General features: G+C 34.7%; 1 protein-coding gene across 1 annotated transcript in view; it reads left to right on the forward strand.

The window, feature by feature from the left end:
• Nucleotides 1-15891, forward strand: part of LOC143245656 (gamma-aminobutyric acid receptor subunit alpha-6-like) — a 53719-nt gene that overhangs the window by 20298 nt on the left and 17530 nt on the right. The window contains exons 3-5 of the mRNA XM_076492005.1: nucleotides 6097-6164; nucleotides 10006-10229; nucleotides 13077-13159. Coding sequence (XP_076348120.1) covers nucleotides 6097-6164; nucleotides 10006-10229; nucleotides 13077-13159 — 375 coding nt within the window. The remainder of the gene's footprint in view (nucleotides 1-6096; nucleotides 6165-10005; nucleotides 10230-13076; nucleotides 13160-15891) is intronic.

Below are 15891 nucleotides of genomic sequence, written 5' to 3' on the forward strand. Positions count from 1 at the left end.
TAAACCCTATAACCTGAGCACTTTCGAAAGGCGCACCTTTCTTTTTCAGGATGTAATGGTATTACCGTTATACATTTATTTTAATACTTACGTTTGTTTCAGTTTAATGCATATGAAGTATATTGTTGGGTGTGTATTGAACATGTCCCGCCTGTTTTTTAAATTTATAGAAGGTTTTTTGAGAGTTTGTTTGGTTTGAATTTCGCGCAAAGCTACTCAAGGGCTATCTGCGCTAGTCGTCCCTAATTCAGCAGTGTAAAGCTAGAGGGAAGGCAACTAGTCATCATCACCCATCACCAACTCTTGGGCTGCTCTTTTACCAACGAATAGTGGGATTGACCTTCACATTATAACGCCCCCACGGGTGAAATGGCGAGCATCTTTGGTGCGACGTGGATTCGAACCAGCAACCCTCAGATTACGAGTCGAACGCCTTAACCCACGTGGCCATGCCAGGCCTTCAGAGTAAAAATCAACAATATTTGTTTTACGCAAATGCTAGCGTGTTTTCGAACATTGTTGAACATTCGTGAATCTCGCCTTAAAGTATATAAACCAACGCGTCAAGAGACAGAATATATATTATTGGTCGGCTAGTGTCAGTATACTATTAGCCTCGGAAGCTATAATTGTAGTTAAGATTTATTAATCAGAAAACGACAAAATTTGCCCAGGAACATTTAGAGATTTCGAGCCTTACAAACTTTAGTGAATTTAATTACATCGTTCGTTATTATTTTTACGAGTACATTAAATATCTTTGCTAACTAAGAAAAGGCAGCACTAGCTTTGGCGAGGTGTAACAATATAAACACAGAATTAATTTGCTCGTTGTGGATCTAAATAGTCAATAAGATATTCATTCAGTACCGGATGTTGGACTCAGTATTATCTGTAAGCTTGTGATAATTGTTTTAATACATTCTGTTTTTGTTTGTATATCAAAATAAATTTGTGTTAAGAAAGAAAATTGTGTGTCAATCTTAATGGCAAATATCATAAGCTGGATACATATTAACAGTTAATTAGCTTATAAATTCAAACTAAAATTTCTGGCTAATCGAAATCGCAATATGTAAGGCACGTAATGTAATAAATCGGAGATTCGTCTGAGATAAATTATAATACGTAATAAGGAGCGAACTGAAAAAGCCACAAATTATGGCCATATGTTTACAATCACAATAAATCTTTCACCATTAAAATGATAAAATTTTTTCAGATGGACAGTAAAGCTCAGCTTGGCTGGTTACAGGTATAACTATAATTCAGTACACAAATGTTTAATAAACTGTTTCAAAGCAAATTTGGATCTTATTACTCCTGAAAAAGAAACTTCCACCTTTAAAATGTCCTCCTTTCAAAAAGTTCTACCTTTAAAATGTCCCCCTTTCAAAAAGCTCCACCTTTAAAATGTCCCCCTTTCAAAAAGCTTTACCTTTAGAATGTCCCCTTTAAAAGCTCCACCTTTAAAATGTCCCTCTTTCAAAACGTTCAACCTTTAAAATGTCCTCTTTCAAAAAGCTCCACCTTTAAAATGTCCCCTTTTAAAAAGCTCCACCTTTAAAATGTCCCCTTTTAAAAAGCTCCACCTTTAAAATGACCTCTTTCAAAAAGCTCCACCTTTACAATGTCCCCTTTCATAAAGTTCCACCTTTAAAATGTCCCCCTTTTAAAAAGCTCCACCTTTAAAATGACCCCTTTCAAAAGCTCCACCTTTAAAATGTCCCCCTTTCAAAAAGTCCCACCTTTAAAATGTCCCCCTTTCAAAAAGCTCCACCTTTACAATGTCCCCTTTCATAAAGTTCCACCTTTAAAATGTCCCCCTTTCAAAAAGCTCCACCTTTAAAATGTCCCTCTTTCAAAACGTTCAACCTTTAAAATGTCCTCTTTCAAAGCTCCACCTTTAAAATGTCCCTTTAAAGCTCCACCTTTAAATGTCCCTTTAAAGAGCTCCACCTTTAAATGATCTCTTTCAAAGCTCCACCTTTACAGAATGTCCTTTTCATAAGTTCCACCTTTAAAGATGTCCCCTTTAAAGCTCCACCTTTAAATGACCCTTTCAAAGCTCCACCTTTAAATGTCCCCTTTCAAAGTCCCACCTTTAAAGATGTCCCCTTTCAAAAAATCCACCTTTACAGTGTCCCTTTCATAAGGTTCCACCTTTAAAATGTCCCCTTCAAAGCTCCACCTTTAAATGTCCTTTTCAAAGGTTCCACCTTTAAATGTCCCCTTTCAAAGTTCCACCTTTAAAATGTCCCTTTAAAAGCTCCACCTTTAAATGTCCCCTTTCAAAACGTTCAACCTTTAAATGTCCTCTTTCAAAGCTCCACCTTTAAAGATGTCCCTTTAAAGCTCCACCTTTAAATGACCCTTTCAAAGCTCCACCTTTAAATGTCCCCTTTCAAAGTCCACCTTTAAGATGTCCTTTCAAAGCTCCACCTTTAAGTGTCCTTTCAAAGTTCCACCTTTAAATGTCCCCTTTCAAAGTTCCACCTTTAAAATGTCCCTTTCAAAGCTCCACCTTTAAAGATGTCCCCTTTCAAAGGTTCCACCTTTAAATGTCCCTTTCAAGAAACCCACCTTTAAATGTCCCCTTTCAAAGTTCCACCTTTAAAATGTCCCCTTTCAAAGTTCCACCTTTAAGATGTCCCTTTTCCACCTTTAAATGTCCCCTTTCAAACGTTCAACCTTTAAATGTCCTCTTTCAAAAGCTCCACCTTTAAAATGTCCCCTTTAAAAAGCTCCACCTTTAAAATGACCCCTTTCAAAAAGCTCCACCTTTAAAATGTCCCCCTTTCAAAAAGTCCCACCTTTAAAATGTCCCCCTTTCAAAAAGCTCCACCTTTAAAATGTCCCCTTTCAAAAAGTTCCACCTTTAAAATGTCCCCTTTCAAAAAGTTCCACCTTTAAAATGTCCCCTTTCAAAAAGCTCCACCTTTAAAATGTCCCCTTTCAAAAAGCTCCACCTTTAAAATGTCCTCCTTTCAAAAAGCTCCACCTTTAAAATGTCCCCTTTTAAAAGTTCCACCTTTAAATATCCCCCTTTCAAAAAGTCCTTTAAAATGTTCCCCTTTCAAAATGCTCCACCTTTAATAAATCCAAAATTAAGCTATGACTAAAAATATTTTGTACATAGAGGTTCTGTCTTGAGGGAGCCTCTATAAGTTGAAAGGACTAGCGCCTTACCTTTAATATAACACTATTCAGTATGCATTTCCCGTGCTATTTATCCCACAATAGTAGTGTCCACATTACCGAGCTTCAAAAACTCACCAGACCAATAACTTAGGTTGAAATAAAACTAGCAACCAAAACACTAAAATATAGTGCCCCAGGTGAGGATAACATACGTAATATTATTCTTAAAAAAGCACCTACCTCATTTATAAGCCATCTAGCAGCCTTATTCAACCTTTCTTTTTACTCAGGGTACTACCCGCCTCAGTGCAAGTCAGCCATAATCAAAGTCATACCTAAAACGAACCCTGCACCCAACAATCCAAAAGACTATAGACCCATCAGCTTAATTAATAGCATTGGTAAATTATTGGAAAACATATTAGCCACTCGCATTACATGGTATTTGAAAAGTAATATGTTACTTTCTGAAATACAAAATGTCTCCCAAAGAAAAAGACAGACCGCTGATCATTTAGTTCGATTAACCGAATCCATTATTCAAGGTTTTAATAGAAATAACACCACTGTTGGTTTATTTTTGGACGTTAAACAAGCCTTTGATTCTGTCTAGCACCAGGGGCTTAAATTTAAACTCCTTCAGTTTAACCTCCCGTCCACTCTGACAAGATGGATAGCCAGCTTTCTTGATAACAGGACAGCTCAAGTAAGAATTAACAACGCTACATCCCACACTGTTCACCTCTCAGCAGACGTTCCCCAGGGTTCAGTACTTAGCCCTCTGTTGTATATACTGTATGTTAACGACATCCCCTTTCCCAAGTTCAAGTACACCTATGCGTCGCAATATGCTGACGACATAGCAGTATGGAGCATGTCACGTGAACCCCTTCTGGCCGCCGATAAAGTCCAATCCATACTAAATGCATTACCACCTGATGTAACACCTGGCGGATAGCGCTTAATGCCATTAAAACACAGGCTATAATATTCAAACGTAAAATCACGAGGAAAAAGAAATCTATCTCTAAAGTTAAACTTAATATGATAGACACTGAACTTAAATTTTCTTCGACTATAAAATTCCTTGGCATTACGTTTAACAAGAAGTTAACTTGGACCGATAACTTTAAAACCATTCTCTCAAAAGTCTATAAACGAATCTACTACCTCAGAAGGATTAGTAGTATCGTCAGAGGATGTAGAACAAAAACGATTCTCACCATATACAGAATTTACGTTCGACTGATCATTGAATACGGCAACATGATCACTGCAAACGCACCCCTTTCCCATCTTAAGAAATTACAACTGGCCCAGAATCTTGCTATTCGACTCCCCAGGTACACACCGATAGCTTACCTCGATAAAGCAAGCACCATCCCACGTATCAAGAAAAGACTTACCTATCTATCAGCTAAATACTACAGAAAAGCAAACAACCGTACGCAATTAACAAAACAATTTCCACAACTAGCAGCCACCCCACGATCTTGGCAGCGATACCTCTCGCCATATAATTACATACATGCCCTGAATGTAACCTAAAATGACTAACCATCTATGCTTTTTTTCTTTTTTTACTTCCAGCGTTGGGCACTGGTGGGGCTGGTTTCTTTCGGCGCCCCACCAGTGAAAGTGGGTTTTCTCGGGGTACTCCCGTTTCCCCCCACATCAAAATTCTTTTCGCTTAGGATTTATAGATCCCAGCCCTGTAAATAGGCCAGTTAGAACGCATCTTAATCATCTCCAAATTCTAGTATCAAAATTTGGGTTAATTAAGATCATGAGTTTTAACCAAGCTGACGTACTGTTTGCATCTTTCTGCTCGTCTCACATATCATCTTTCTTCGACTATACGCACGTTTAAGAAACCTTCAAGTGGATAAATGGATTGCTGAGTCTCTCGCCGTAATCTTCGATCTCTCTCCGATTCGGGGGCCTCCTCCGCAGCTTTTTCCGACGCTCCTTATGTAGTCACACAAGCATGCTAATCTCAGGGACATCTGTGATCACCATTCCATATTAACAAATATCTTGCCACTCAAGTTCACTTCACTAATCACGTACTCCGTTAAATTTTATCTAGTCGCGTATGGGGTGAAGAGAAACTGTAGTTTCTGACCGCCCCTGGTTATTTTTCGTTGAACATTGATTAACAGAATCCTAAATTAACCTAAATACCTATCTAGTATCTACTTACCTTTAATAAGTTCTCCCTTTAGAAAGGCCCGTCTTTAATATGTTCTTCCTTTAGAAATAATTCATCCTTAATGTGTGTGTTTTTTTATAACAAAGCCACATCGGGCTATCAGCTGAGCCCACCGAGGGAAATCGAACCCCTGATTTTAGCATTGTAATTCTGTAGACATACCGCTGTACTAGCGGGGGGCACATCTTTAATAAGTTCCCCCTTTAGAAAGACCCATCTTTAATAAATTCTCCCTTTAAAAAGATCCATCTTTAATAAGTTCCCATTTAGAAAAACCCATCTTTAATAAATTCTTTATTTAGAAAGATCCATCTTTAATAAGTTATCTTTTTAGAAAGCGCTCTGATTATAAGGTTCTATCATTTTTTATCAAGTTTCATAAAAAATTAAAAAAACATTCGTTTCAGAATGTTTGCGCCAAGCTAAACAGAAAGGTATTTGTGTATAGATGTCTCTGTTTTTGAAATGAGATACTGAGAATGTGGGAAGTTAATAGCGCCCTCCTTAAACTCTTAGACTACTCTTGTTTGACTGTTATTGAAATGTGAAGAGCATTCCTGTTGGAACAAGCCATAGATTAGTCTGGGCCACGACCTGCACAATCACTAAAGTAATTTGTGTACTAACACATTACACGTGTTAAGATAAATATATTGGGATTTCAGACTTACTGAATTCTTTTATGTATTATCTATATATCATAGATTTTTCTCGAGATCTAATCAACTTATTTTTAATCGTAGGTCCTGCGGTTGAAATACTAACTGATATTGAAATTAGAAGCTTTGGATCCATATCAGAGACTGACATGGTAAGCATTGGACAATATTGTTAAATTTTGGATCCATACTGTTAACAATACTTTAATAAAAATTTTAATAATAATTTTAAACAAAGTTTCCTCTTTACGGCTTCATCAGGGTAATAAACACACCTTTTTTGATATTGCTAAGTAAATCAACAATTTGATAACAGGTAGAATTGTACAACTTTTTGAACAATAATGTTATGTTTTTATCACTTATTTGATAGTATGTATTACATGCATAATGAATGATAGAATTTTTGTTTCACATTTGCATTTCTTCGCACATAGCCATTTGAAAATCATCTTCTTTCTTTAATGTGGTAACCTGTTAGATCATTTACCATTTCATTTATAGATTTATGATCTAAATATCAGTTTGTTTTCATTTCTATTCTGGATTTTGATTAATAGCAGTGCATTTTAGACAATCTTTTTAAAGTACTAGAAATGTAGGAAGCGGAGAAAGTCACGTACTTGTTAATACACAATCGTGGATCAGTGCAAGACTATTAGTCGGCTAAAATTAGCAAATAGATCAATGGTATTAGCAGTGACGGGGTAGTGCTACAAATATACAATACATTTGAAGCAGAGTCATGTACTTGTTAATATCAACTTATAATCGTGCATTGGTGCACGACTGTTGGTTGGCTAAAGTTAACAAATAGATCAATGGTAGCAGTAGTGATGGTGTAGTGCTACACATAACAAGAAGTGATAGTACGTGAAGGCTGTGTCGGAGAAATAAAGACACTGGATGCAGCAGTGAGAACCAGTCTAGTACCTGATGACAGGAAATGTACGTATGTATGTCCTAATTCATGGGACGTTGAGATAGTTTCCTATAGCAAAAATACTCCATATTATGTAGTAGACCTTAAGACCACGTGTATCAAGGAACCAATATATGACCTGGTGATACGAAACTAAAACAAGTGCAGAAGAAAGACACTTCACCAGAGAAACTACATAACAGTGAACGACAGAAAGTCGAACATAATAAAATATAAAAAGATTATTGAACCAAACCTACCAAAACACTTATAGTGAGGAAGCCAAATACAAAGACAGTCAGTAACACTTCTATAACAAAATGGCCAATGATCAATATTTTAAGGTCGGACAAAAGGTTTTAGTTCTGCTACTTACAGAAAACAACAAACATCTTGTAGCGGAAAAGATCTTTTACGTTACGGAAAGTTGTCAACAGAATTCACTGTTGAAAGTTAATGGAACAGTCATGGTCTAACACATCAATCTGTTGAAAAGGTAATTCGAGAGAAGAGAACTTAAGGGTGTAGCTATTGATGTACCTAGTGGACATCGCAGATGTAACTATCACAGAAACAGAATCTGAAGATATTTATCTACTAGGCTGAAGAGCGCTAGGTGGAGATGAGACATAAAGATGTCAACATCATTGAAGACCTGATTGGTAGGAGAAGAAAGACGAACAGTACGTACTGTGCCAATATTTAGATAGATCAGAAAAACAGATCTCAGTCAACACGAGGTCAAGACGAAGCCTTACTGGAAACCCTACGCTAGGAAAGACAAAGAAACTGTAAATGTTGGGGTAGACTATATGAGAATACTTAGATTTTGTCTGTAGTGAAAAAAAGTGTAAATATTTCTCTTGAAGAGGCCTTTGGTGTAGATAAAATTATTTATTTTTTTATTATCTGAGTGGATATTTTATGTTTGTTTAGTTTTGTTCATGACACGAGTTAACGTTAGAAGCAATAATTTTAAAAGCAATGTTATGACAACTTTAATTACGCAACTCGATATGTCTGTATTGGTAACTCATTGATGTAGAGATTATCCAACGTTGCATAAAATTTATTGATACCGAGAATACAGAGAGCGGTTGAATAAGTAATTACCATATAAATAGCGTGAAATGAGCAGGAATATAGACAAATAAAGACTGAGTTAAGGGAAATGAGCGTTGCGAGTTAGAATTAGGCCAAAGAAAAGTTAAATACAAAATGAATCGTCGTAGGAGTGGAAGGCCTAACGATCAATATATATTACATTGAGACTAGCAGCGTTGAAACAGATAAAAAAAAATAATTCGTCAAAGTTCGACAGTTCTAAAGTAATTGAAGTAGCTTCACTGAACTTTAACAAACAGACAGATGATTCTTGCAAATAGAAATAGAGAAAAATTGAGCAGACGATTTTAGATACAACCGTGATAACTCGACGATAAAGTAAGTGTACTGCACTTGGATAGTATGGCGACAATAATAGAGAAAAATAGTTGGACTTCTCAACTAAAGTTCTAAAGAAATTGAATAGGCGTAAGTGGACTTTTGACAAAACAAGAGAATTATATATTGTCCATGATATGCCTATGATTTGTCTAGTGTATAGAAGTTGTGCATACGTTTAACTACTTCCGAATATATATTTATTATTTTGAAAACAACTAAAGTAAGTGCTATTCATTGATTTTTTGAATTTATTTATCTACTACGGAAGAATCCTTAGCTCAACACAGCCACACATGTATTTATTAATATGTACTACTTAAAGAGTAAGTTTATGACAGCAGTGCTTAGGTATGGGTATTTATTGTGTAATCACTGGTGTCTATGTACGGGGTATTTTCTTAACTGTGTAATCAGTAGTATTTACGTTAGGGTATTGTGTTAATTGCGTAATCATTAGTGTATACTTATAGAGTATTCTCTTGACTGTGTAATCAGTAGTGATTAGGTATGGAATATTGTTTTTTTTTATAATACTTTTACTGGTTTGTGTGGTTTGGTCCAGTGTTTTGTGATAATACTTTTACTGGTTTGTGTGTTGTGTGTAGTTTGGTCCACTTTTATGTGATAATTATTTTATTGGTTTGTGTGGTTTTGTCCAGTGTAATATGATCATACGTTTACTGGTTTGTGTTGTGTGTGGTTTTGTCCAGTGTTATATGATCATACGTTTACTGGTTTGTGTTGTGTGTGGTTTGGTCCACTCTTATGTGATAATACTTTTAATGGTTTGTGTGTTATGTTCCAGTGATGTGTGATAGTACTTTTACTGGTTTGTGTGTTGTATGTGGTTTGGTCCACTGTTGTGTGATTAAACTTTTACTGGTTTTTGTGTTGCGTGTAGTTTGGTGCAGTATTGTGTGATAGTACCTTTACTGATTTGTGTGTTGTGTGTAGTTTGGTGCAGTTTTGTGTGATAATACTTTTACTGGTTTTTGTGTTGTGTGTAGTTTGGTGCAGTTTTGTGTGATAATACTTTTACTGATTTGTGTATTGCGTGTAGTTTGGTGCAGTATTGTGTGGTAGTACTTTTACTGATTTGTGTGTTGCGTGTAATTTGGTGCAGTATTGTATGATAGTACTTTTACTGGCTTTTATGTTGTGTGTGGTTTGTCCGCTGTTGTGTGTGGTTTGTCCACTGTTGTGTGGTAATAGTTTTACTGATTTGTGTGTTGCGTGTAGTTTGGTGGAGTATTGTGTGATAGTACTTTTACTGGCTTTTATGTTGTGTGTGGTTTGTCAACTGTTGTGTGGTAATAGTTTTACTGGTTTGGGTGTTGTGTGTGGTTTTGTCCACTGTAGTGTGATAATACTTTTACTGGTTTTTGTGTTGTGTGTAGTTTGGTGCAGTATTGTGTGATAGTAGTTTTACTGGTTTGTGTGTTGTGTGTGGTTTGGTCCACTCTTGTATGATATTACTTTTACTGATTTGTGTGTTGTGTGTAGTTTGGTGCAGTATTGTGTGATAATACTATACTTTTAATGAGTTGTGTGTTTTATGTGATTTGGTCCACTCTTGTGTGATAATACTTTTATTGATTTGTATACTGTGTGTGGTATTATTACAGGTGTATTCCATGGACTGTTATTTTCGACAGACTTGGTGGGATAAGCGGTTGAAATTTCAAAGTGCAAATCTTGATGTCCTATCTATGGATTGGAAGTTTCTACAAAGAGTTTGGATTCCTGACACATATTTCTTAAATGGACAGAAATCCTATTTGCACAACGTCACAGTTCCAAACAAGTTTATCCGAGTGCGTCGTGATGGACAACTTAAATACTCTATGAGGTTAGCAACACAGATTGTCTTCACATTGCTATGGTTTCTTTGTTCAAAATGTTTCTTTCAGCACGAATATTTTTCTAGCAGTTGTCACATACATAAGGAAACAAATACGACTGTCAAAAGAGAAATAAGGTCTTAGAGAAGTGATTTTAAATTATCTGAAATATATCTATAACAGTAGATTATTATTTAAGGAAAGAAATGAAACGTACAACATTATAGATTATTATTATAAAACTGTCACTTTAAGGTAAAATATGACACAGAAATTACCAAAATATCTTTTTGATTTGTATAAATAACTGACCATTTATTTATGTATTCCTAATATTGACACCGTAGAACCACATGTTTATAAACCGTGGTTTTTATACACCTTTTACATATTACCAAGTGACATCATATAACCATATATTTATAACCTTAACTGTGGTTCTTAAATCTTTCGCATATTCTTGGTACTGACAGCCTGAAACTGTGGTTCTTTTAAATATGCTAGCTCTGTTGTAATCTGACCATGTATCATGAACATATCAGTTATTTGAACTTATTTCTAACCCTGATAACATATAACAGGAGATCTGAAGACTTTCACATACTTTTAACCTTAACAATATTTAACGGGGGACTTTAAGTCTTTCACGTATTTCTAACTCTAACAACATATAACAGAAAATCTTAAGACTTTCACGTATTTTTATACCTAACAACATTTAATGTGTGTGTGTTTGTGTTTTCTTATAGCAAAGCCACATCAGGCTATCTGCTGAGCCCACCGAGGGGAATCGAACCCCTGATTATAACGTTGTAAAGCCGGAGACATACCGCTATACTAGCGGAGGGCGAACAACATTTAATAGGTGATCTTAAGAATTTCACGTATTTTAACCCTAACAACATTTAACAGGGGATCTTAAAACCTTCACGTACTTTTAACCTTAACAACATTTAACTGTGGATCTTAAGTCGCAGCCTATTCTTTATGTTGCTATTTTTAATACTTTGCTTAATATCCAGATTCGAGTAGAAAGAACCGTCTGTTTCTACAGTACTAGTTGAAAGTGAAAGGGTGTAGTGGTTTCTCATTCGTAGCTGTTGGTTTTTAATTTCTGTTGTTTTAACTCATCATCCTGAAAATGTAATTCTGCAAGATTCGTCTGGTTTTACTTTTATGGGCTTTATGGGTGCAGAAATGGCGAATAACTCTTTGTATTTGTCAGGTTTCTGTCATGTTTGATGACTATATAAATGATCTTTCAGACATTTCAAAGTGACACTTGACGCTCATTTTTTTCATAGTGTCGTGCCCTCACAGGATTTAGTTTTATGAATTATTATAAAACTATTTCAAACCTTGGAAACTGTCTCGAGAGTACGAATGCATCATCTGTACCTCAAACAAAGATATGTTGTTTTTTGGAAGAAGAAAAACGTTTAAAAAAGCAATTTTAAAATTTGCAGTGCTGTGTGAAAAGTTAATATTATATCTAGAAGTTGGATCCAGAACCAAAGGATAGACTAGAACAAGTGATGGTGTTCAACGGATGCAGTAGCTGACAACGTAAGAGACTACAACTAGTGTAGGTGTTCAACGGATGCAGAGCCGACAACGTAAGAGACTACAACTAGTGTAGGTGTTCAAGGGATACAGTAGCTGACAACGTAAGAGACTACAACTAGTGATGGTGTTCAACAGATACAGTAGCTGACAGCGTAAGAGACTACAGCTAGTGATGGTGTTCAACAGATACAGTAGCTGACTACGTAGGAGACTATAACTAGTGTAGGTGTTCAAAGGATACAGTAGCTGACATTGTAAGAGACTACAACTAGTGTAGATGTTCAAAGGATACAGTAGCTGACAGCGTAGGAGACTACAACTAGTGATGGTGTTCAACAGATACAGTAGCTGAGAACGTAAGAGACTACAACTAGTGATGGTGTTCAACAGATACAGTAGCTGACATTGTAAGAGACTACAACTAGTGTAGGTGTTCAAAGGATACAGTAGCTGACAGCGTAGGAGACTACAACTAGTGATGGTGTTCAACAGATACAGTAGCTGAGAACGTAAGAGACTACAACTAGTGATGGTGTTCAACAGATACAGTAGCTGACATTGTAAGAGACTACAACTAGTGATGGTGTTCAACAGATACAGTAGCTGACAACGTAAGAGGCTACAACTAGTGTAAGTGTTCAACGGAGTTTTGAACTGAGTTAACGCACATAAATCATGTCATGATGTACTGTATGTGTTAACACACATATATCGTATCTTGAAGTATGACTTAACGCGCATAAATCGTATCTTGAAGTATGACTTAACGCACATATATCGTATCTTGAAGTATTAGTTAACACACATAAATCGTATCTTGGAGTATTAGTTAACACACATAAATCGTATCTTGAAGTATTAGTTAGCGCACGTACATCGTATCTTGAAGTATCACTTAACACACATAAATCGTGTTTTGAGTATCAGTTAACGCACATAAATCATATTTTGGAGTATGAGTTAACGCACATAAATCGTATCTTGTAGTGTGAGTTCACGCACATAAATCGTATTTTGAGTATCAGTTAACGCATATGAATCGTATTTTGAAGTACAAGTTAAAGCACATAAATCGTATCTTTTAGTATCAGTTAACGTCCTTAAATCGTATTTTGAAGTATGGGTTAATGCAGATACATCGTGTCTTGAAGTATCACTAAAGGGACATAAATCGTATTTTGAGTTTCAGTTAACGCAGATAAATGGTATATTGAAGTATGAGTTAACGCACATAAATCGTATATTAAATGATTAAATATTATATTCCACTGTTTTTAACTTCATCATAGATTAACTATCAAAGCCAGATGCCCGATGCATTTAAGAAAATATCCCCTTGACAGTCAAGCCTGTCCATTGAAGATTGGAAGTTGTAAGTCAGTATTTCCTACGTATCCATAGTAAATCGTGTTTCTTAAATCTAATGTGAGGTTCTAGTAAGTTAAGAATATCTAATGTAATTATACAAGTGGATTTTAACCCTTTCTACGTTTATTCCCAAATTATTATGAAGTTGTAGGATTCTTAATGTGACGTTTGTTTTTAAGTGTTTATTAAGTTGTAGCATTGGTAATGTGATATTTGTTTCCTAAATTTTTTAAAGTTGTGGTATTCATAATGTGTTGTTTCTTTACTAAGTTTTATGAAGTTGTGGGATTCTTAATGTGACTTTTGTTCCTAAGTTTTTATGAAGTTGTGGAATTTTTAATTTGACGTTATTTTCCGAAATTTTTATGAAGTTTTGGGATTTTAATATGACGTTTTTACTACGATTTAATGAAGTTTTGGGATTTTAATATGACGTTTTTACTAAGATTTAATGAAGTTGTGGGATACTTGATGTGCTGTTTGTTCCTAAATTTTTTGAAGTTGTGGGATACTTAATATGATGTTTCTTTTCGAAGTGTGTATAAAGTTGTGGGATTCTTGATGTGACGTTTATTCCGAACTTTTCATAAATTTGTGGTATTTTTAATGTGACGTTTTTTTCCTAAGATTTTGTGAAGTTGTGAGGTCCTTAATGTGACTTTTTTTTCCTGAAGTTTTATGAATTTGTGGGATTATTGGTGTGACGTTTCTTTCTTTAGTGATTATGAAGTTCTCAGATTCTTAATATAACGTTTGATCTTTAGTTTTTATTAAGTTGTGGGTTCTTAATGTGACGTTTCTTATCTAAATTATTATGAAGTTGTTGGATTGAGAATGTGATATTTCTTTATAAGATTTTATGAAGTTGTGAGATTGTTATATGACATTTCTTCCTAATATTTTATGAAGTTGTGGGATTTTTTAATATCATATTTCTTTCTTAATATTTTAAACGTTACGAAATTCTTTATGTAACTTTGTTTCTGAGTTTTCATGATGTTTTATGACTTAATTTGGCTTTTGTTTCCTAAATTTTTATTAGGTTGTGGGATTCTTAATATGACGGGTGTGTCTTAAGAATTTATGAAGTTGTTGAATTATTAATGTGATGTTTGTTCGTAAAATTCTATGAAGTTGTGGTTTTCTTAATGTGATGCTTTTTTCTATGGTTTTACGAAGCTGTGGGATTCTTTATGTGACGTTTGTTTCTAAAGTTTTTGACTCTTAATGTGACATTTCTTTGCTTCGTTTTTTATAAAGTTGTGGGATTCTTAATGTGTCGTTTCTTTCCTAAGGTTTTATGATGTTATTAGATCTAGAATTCGACTTTTTAATCGTGATATTTTTATGAAGTTGTAGGAATAATAATGTGACGTTTTTTCCGTAGTTTTTATGAAGTTGTGGGATGCTTAATGTGATGTTTCTTTCTAAAGTTTTTAGACGTTATGGGATTCTTTGTGTGACGTTTCTTTCCTAAGTGTTTATGAAGTTTTGGGATTCTTAATGTAACGTTATTCCTGAGATACAATGAAGTTGTGGGATACTTAATGTGGCATTTGTTCCAAATTTCATTAGAAGTTGTGGGATTATTAATGTGATGTTTGTTCCTAAGTTTTTATGAAGTTGCATAACTATTATTGTGACGTTTGATTCTGAGTTTTTTTATGAAGTTGTTAGATTCTTAATGAGTCGTTTCTTTTTTGAGTTTTATGTTGTTTCTGATTTTTAATATGACTTTTCTTTCCAAAATTTTTACGATAAGTTATAAATTTCTTAATGTGACGTTTGTTCCTAAAGATTGATGGAGTTGTGGGAATTTTATGATGTTTTATGACTTTTAATGTGACGCTCTTTTCCTAGTTTTTATAAAGATGTGGGATTCTTAACGTAACGTTTCTTTCCTAAGATTTAATGAAGTTGTGGCATTCTCAATGTGACGTTTGTTCCTATGTTTTTGTGATGTGGTAGGATTCATAATGTGAATTTTTTAGTTTTATGTTTTTTATTCTTAATGTGATGTTTCTTTCCTAAGTTTTTATGAAGTTGTGGGATTCTTAATTTGACGTTTCTTATCTAAATTTTTATGAAGTTGTTGGATTGTGAATGTGATGTTTGTTCGTAAGGTTTTATGAAGTTGTGAGATTGTTACATGACATTTCTTTCTAATATTTTATGAAATTGTGGGATTCTCAATGTAACGTTTCTTTTCGAAGTTTTTATGACGTTGTGGCATTCTTAATGTGACGTTTGTTCGTAAGGTTTTCTGAAGTTGTGGGATTCTTAATGTAACGTTTCTTTCTTAAATTTTTAAATGTCAAGAGATTCTTTATGTGACTTTGTTCCCGAGTTTTTATGATGTTTTATGACTTAATCTGACTTGTGTTTCCTAAGCTTTTATGAAGTTGTGAGATTTTTAATATGACGGGTGTGTCCTAAGAATTTATGAAGTTGTTGGAATATTAATGTGATATTTGTTCGTAAAATTCTACGAAGTTGTGGGTTTCTTAATGTGATGCTTTTTTCCATAGTTTTACGAACTGTGGGATTTTTTATGTGACGTTTGTTTCTAAAGATTGACTTTTAATGTGACATTTCTTTGCTTCGTTTTTTGTGAAGTTGTGGGATTCTTAATATGACGTTTGTTCCTACGTTTTTAAGAAGTTGAGAGATTCTTAATGTGTCGTTTCTTTCCTAAAGTTTTATGAAGTTATAAGATCTAGAATTTGACTTTTTAAT

The sequence above is a fragment of the Tachypleus tridentatus genome, chromosome 2 (assembly GCF_004210375.1).
Source record: "Tachypleus tridentatus isolate NWPU-2018 chromosome 2, ASM421037v1, whole genome shotgun sequence".
NCBI classification, from domain to species: Eukaryota; Metazoa; Arthropoda; class Merostomata; order Xiphosura; family Limulidae; genus Tachypleus; species Tachypleus tridentatus.